The sequence below is a fragment of the Artemia franciscana genome, chromosome 2, assembly GCF_032884065.1.
Source record: "Artemia franciscana chromosome 2, ASM3288406v1, whole genome shotgun sequence".
In the NCBI taxonomy this organism is placed as follows: Eukaryota; Metazoa; Arthropoda; class Branchiopoda; order Anostraca; family Artemiidae; genus Artemia; species Artemia franciscana.
The window spans coordinates 21,938,783-21,944,782 of NC_088864.1; the positions used below are offsets into that span (position 1 = coordinate 21,938,783).

The 6,000-nt window shown below is 35.5% G+C and overlaps 1 protein-coding gene across 1 annotated transcript in view; it reads left to right on the forward strand.

Annotated features, from left to right (window-relative positions):
- LOC136038758 (WASH complex subunit 3-like) overlaps positions 1-5,288 on the forward strand; it is a 30,864-nt gene extending 25,576 nt beyond the window's left edge. The window contains exon 4 of the mRNA XM_065722130.1: positions 5,093-5,288. Within this exon, the coding sequence (XP_065578202.1) occupies positions 5,093-5,223 (131 nt within the window). The 3' untranslated portion in view covers positions 5,224-5,288. The remainder of the gene's footprint in view (positions 1-5,092) is intronic.
- The last annotated feature ends 712 nt before the right edge of the window (positions 5,289-6,000 follow it).

A 6,000-nucleotide genomic window follows, 5' to 3' on the forward strand; every position in this document is an offset into this window, starting at 1 on the left:
TTTGAGGTTCCCGGTCGTCATTTATATTCCCTCTGTGTCGGTCGTCATTTGTGTCCTGGTCTGTAATTTATCTTTGAGTGTTTTTTCTTTTTAGTTTTTTTTTAGTTTTTTACATTTTTTCAGTTTTTTCTTCTTTATTTTTCAGCGTCACTATGAAGTACATATCGCCGAACCTTTGTTTTTTAACTTAAATCTGGTAGGCATTGATGACCTTATCCAAGTCAAAATCCCAAATCCAATCATCATCGCTATCATTTTCAGTTTTGACCTAGAACCTGAAACATAACACTTTACCAAATCAGCTACTTCGGCTTGAATACATTCGTTTTGAGCAGCTTCCTCGGGTGTCGCCATTGTAGGTTCTTCAGTCATTTTACAATTAGAAATTTCTCTTTCAACGGTCTTCTTACAATTAAAAATTTGTCTTTGAACGATATTCTTAAATACCTGTGTCCTGGTCGTCATTTATATTCCCTGTGTCCCGGTCGTCATTTGTGTCCCGGTATCCCAGTCTGTAATTTCTCTTTGAGTGTCCCGGTCGTTATTTATATTCCATCTGTCCCGGTCGTCATTTGTCTCCCGGTCTTTAATTTCTCTTTGAGTGTTTTTTCTTTTTAGTATTTTTTAGTTTTTTACATTTTTTCTTTTTTCAGTTTTCTTTTTCTTCTTTATTTTTCAGCTTCACTATGAAATACATATCGCCGAACCTTTGTTTTTTTTAAACTAAAATCTGGTAGGCATTGATGACCTTATCCAAGTCAAAATCCCAAACCCAATCATCATCGCTATCATTTTCAGTTTTGATATGTTTTGACTCTCGCTGTCCAGGTGGATCTTCATCTAACTGCGCGGTTTTGCGTTCTTTAGCCTCAAGCCTGTTTCCTTGCTGTTCTTTTGATTCCTCGGCACGCTTTCTTTTCTGACTTCCTCTATCAGCAGCAAGTTTTTTGGCATAGACTCTTTGAGCATCTTCATCGGCTTTTGCCATTGTAAGTTCATCAGTCATTTTAAACTTAAACATTAATAGATTTCTACGTGAACATATGTCTTAAATATCTTGAATGACGTCACCGTCAAAGCAAAAATGACGACAACTAATTTCATGACGTCAGTCAACACAGAAACATGACGTCACCTGATCCACAGACAGATACACAGACAGACAACTTATTTTTATATATATAGATATATATATCTATATTCACAGGTGGGATACAGGGACACAACTACAATGGCGCGTAACTAATAAGGCGCGTAACGACTTACGCGCGTGGGGGGGCTTGGGGGGTGCGAAGCGCCCCCACCAACTAGGTGTTGGGGTGGCGCGAAGCGCCACCCCAACACCTAGTTGACAATAGAAATGCTAATAAAAGGTGGTCGTGAATAAGCCCACCAGTGACAAGTACATCACTTAATTCTTCTATTTTTTCCGGATATGCATCCCCTTCAAATAAATATTGACGCACGTGCCTAATTTTTTCATGATATAAATGCATATACGTAGTTGCAAGCCTTAATATATTCAAATTTTAACGTACTGATAAACAAAAATAGTCAAACATTTGAGTTTTTTTTGCGAAAAAAAACCTTTTCACATAAAATTGAAGGACCCAAACTTAGTGATTATAGAATGATTTTTTGTCCATGGATGCTTTTCCTAAGTCCCTATGGATTGGCTTTTGCTGTCAGTTTGATAAGAAAAAAGTCTTAATTAAGCATTAAAAAGTCATTAAGTGGACTCAAAGGCATTAAGTCAAAAAAGTCGTTATAATAATAATAGTTTATTTATAACCCACATCATAACAAGTTATGGCACTTGTGGAGTAAAAAAAAAAAATGAAATACACTGCAATTAAAATACACTACAAATAGAAAAAACACTACGCTACAATGAGATTAACCGAACAGACGGACCAAAGGATGATGAGGCGATAAATGATAAAAAGTTGTTTCCGTCAACCTTCCTGCAGAAGGGCGTAAAAGTAAAGGAGGCAAAGTAAAATTTTTACTTTGTACTTATATCAGGGACATCAAACTTACGAATTATCTTCCCATTGCTATACCAAGGGGGGAGATAAAGTAAAAATTTACAATATCTGAAATAAAAAGTCCGAATCTGATTAACATCTTTTTTCTTTAGAAGGGGAAAGAGACCAGAGAGATAAAGGACAGAATGATCACAGAATGTAGCATATAGTCTACCGAGTGCACGTCTATAATACTTCCCTTGATTAGCAACTATCTTAGAATAGCCCATTTGAGTTTTCTTTTGAACATCACGAACAGTGCACTGCCGTAAGCAAGAAATTGAATTCGTACCAGTAATACCCAACCACCGAAAGGCGGAAATAAAGGGTATAGAAAAACCGCGACAAGCTAAGGGAGTATTAGAGGAAGTCGGACCATTAAAAACTAGAAATTCACATTTCTCAACATTAAGAGAAAGACCAATTTTAGAAAATAGACGTGAAACTTTTGAGACCATAAATGAGAGACGTTGCTTATTTTTACACAATAGTAAAAGGTCATCCGCATAAGCAAGATAAGAAACATCTGAGAGTCCAATAAAATAATTTGATCTAATTTCATCTAAAATACCAGAAATGCACATTTTGAATATACTAGGTGATAAAACCCCTCCCTGTTTGACACCCCGATATAAACCGAAAAACGGAGATTCAGATTTATTAATTCGGAGGAAAGAATTCTCTTACCAAAAACGAAGAAGAAAAATGACTGAAAGATTTACACCATTATTAAAAAGGAAAAAAAAGCTTGACTGTGAACTACATTGAACTACATTGTCAAAAGCTTTAGAAAGGTGCAAAGTACATATATAAAGTGGCGACCTCTCCACTTATGTTTGTATAACATTCCTGTATTCGCTAACGCGCCATCTTTTTCCCAGTTGACAGAAACATTAATTTTTTTTTCGATTGGCTCTGTTATTTTGCATATACTAATCTCCTCTGCAAAAAAGGCGCTTATCTGCATAAAATTCCATTGTCCCCAATCCTATTTTAAGGACTCTAAACACACTACAAAGACACATCAACATAAATACCGTTTTGCAGGTCAAACTTACGCTAAGAAATATTATAAAGGTCTTGGGGTGGGTAAATCAGGGAATTATGAATTAGGAAAAATATGTTAATATGAAATAAAACAATTTCGACCAAGGCGTAAGCGGAGGGAGTGTATTTTTCTTTATAGACACGCAATTGTGAATATCACTTATAGGTAGATGAATATGGGGGATCGATTTAGATATCTTATTTAAATCAGTGTTAGTCTTGATATAACCTCATTGCTTGTTAATTAATTCTATATGTCTGAAAAGAAAATCAATTAATATTTATCATTATACTATATTTATCTTATTATTTTGTCAGAGCTACTTTGCTCTGTGGTTCCATCTTTATCAATATTTTCATTTAATGCTTGTTCCTGGATATACACTGGGCTACTTTTAAAATGTCTCTAATACGTTTCTGTATATGTAATATTTTAGAAACACCTTTGGGGGCCAAGCTAAAACTTTCAAGTAATATAAAGAAGGGGAGGGGCAAGTGGGCCTCAAATTTTGATTGAATGGAAGGGGATGGTAAAAGTCGAAAGGCAGTGTTTCCACTTTTCTTTTCGTCAGAAAAGTCTAGAGACTACAACGGACTGCATTAGGTTTCTTTACAGCCACTATTTGAAATATTGAGTTCGAGTGATTAATGGAAACTGAAACGTAAAATGGTAAAACTAAAGTCGATTGTTCAGTAATCGGACTGTGCCCCTTTGGATCTAGTCTTTGGGCACCAGCGGGTTAATAATGGTGTCCAGCAAACATACCTAAAGTCGGGGCTGCCGGTTGCCAAGTTCAGTACACAAGGATATCAATAAAGAAATGTTAGTTGGACTGAAAATACATCTATAGGATACGACTGGGATTATGATTTGGAAAACCGTTATGTGTGGAAAAAAATTAAGTCAAATAATACAATTGGTAAACAATGGGAACAAATTTTCCTGATCTATCGCTTCCGAATACCTCTCCCCTACTCCTGCAAGAGCCAAAAATAAAAAATTCATCAGAATTCAAAAATAACTTACACGATCAACTGTCCTTGGCTGTTGAAAAATTTCTATCCGGGTTCGTCTACCACCCAAGGAACCAAATTGAAATATTTATCAGAACTAAAATGCTGCTTATAAGGAGCATAGAGAGCTTCTTATATACGGAGATATGGTAGTGTTACCCACTTTCTTGCCGATTTTCTAAGGATATCAGGATTAGCAAGCCACCATCCTACTTTTAGACGCCTTTGAGTCCTGAAATTAGCGAAACTGCTGCCCTGATTTTACACCCTATGGAGCACCGACCCAAGTACCAAGGACCTGGTTCTAGCGGTCTCGACTAAAAATTTTTTAATTGAGGTTGAAACCTCAAAAAAGGAAACACTGAAAGGTACTGATATTTGAAATCGCGTTTATTTTTTTTTTTTTTTAATTGTTTAGATCAGGGCAAGCTTTTTGATGTCAGAGGTAAGCCAGAAAAATCATTTTTTTATCTGGTCTAAAAATAAATTACTTCGTTTTGTGCATCATACCATTCTTGCTTTTTTACTTTGGAGGGTCACTTCCATGCTCTCCGTTGGATAATATGAAATTTGTAAAGCCACACTCTTAAATAAATTGCAACGTACGCTCATTGATCTTACTTTATGGGAAACCTCCTTCTCCTCCTGTTCCAATTAGCAAATTTTTTTGTGTGAAGCTTGTTTCAAGTTTGCTGTGAGAGGAAAATAAGCTTGAAACAGGCTGTAAGCTTAAATCAAGGTTTGTTTCAAGGCTTCAATTCTGAGAATATACTCAGAACAAGCCTGCAAAATAATCCCGTAACAACAAAGTCCTGTTTCATGTCTGTAATTTTGATACTTAGAATAAGATATTTAATTTTGATTTTATTTTGACGCGATATATATATACGTTTGAAATAAGCTTACTACACCAGTGCAATAGCATGGCAAAATCTTCATCTTGAGAATCTGAGCGTAAGTTAACTCGATATTTATTCATCTGTTTACTGCTTTTTTCTTTTTAGTTTCGACCGATGTTGCTGAGGAGGTTGATCCAAACATACTTAGATACCGGAAGATGCTTCAAGTTGGTGTTCCTGCGCAAGCAGTGAAGCTCAAGATGAAATCTGAAGGATTTGATCCATCACTTTTATAAGTAATGTTTCCCATTTCAAGTTTTTGTTTTCATGTTTGACAAATTATATATTTTTTTCATCTTTACGGTAAAATGTTTTGATTCTTTCCATTATATTTGCCATCAAAAGTGACAGTGGATTGTGGATATTTGGTTTTTAACTAAATTAGGGGAAGGGGAAGGAGGTATATTTTAGAGTTATGGTGTTTTGGATAAATTGGGTAAGTCTTTGTAGAGATAATACTATGTTACTTGGGAAAAAGAAAGGGTTAAAATAAAGAGTCGTCCTTACGGTTGTCCGGTGTGTGGAGAATGTGAGGAAAACTTTTTGCATTTTCTAAAGAAGTATGAGGGACTGAGTGTTCTGAAAAAATGAAGTTTTTGGCTTTGATGATGGGGAAGGGTTTTGGATAAAAAACTGTTGATCACTAATACTTAATAAGTGTATGGAAACTGGTGCAGTTTATGCGTGTGGACATGACCCACTGGGAGAGTTTTCTATGATGGTCATGTTTATGTTGATGTTTTTGCTGTGTTTGTTTTTGTATGGTTGTTTTCTCATTTTGTGTGTGTGGCCATGGTTCTGTAAGGTTTTTGTGTCAAACCTTCATATACAAATGAAGCCAGTAGCCCTACTTCCCAATAAGCAAGATCTTAACGTCCTGATTCGGGATTTAAATCTGTCTAAACAGCAAACATAAGTTTTAATTTCCAGAACCACTAGAAAAGAATCTACTTAAGTAGAATCTACTTTGAAAAGATGTAAGAATGTAATATGTAGAGAATGTATAGATGCAA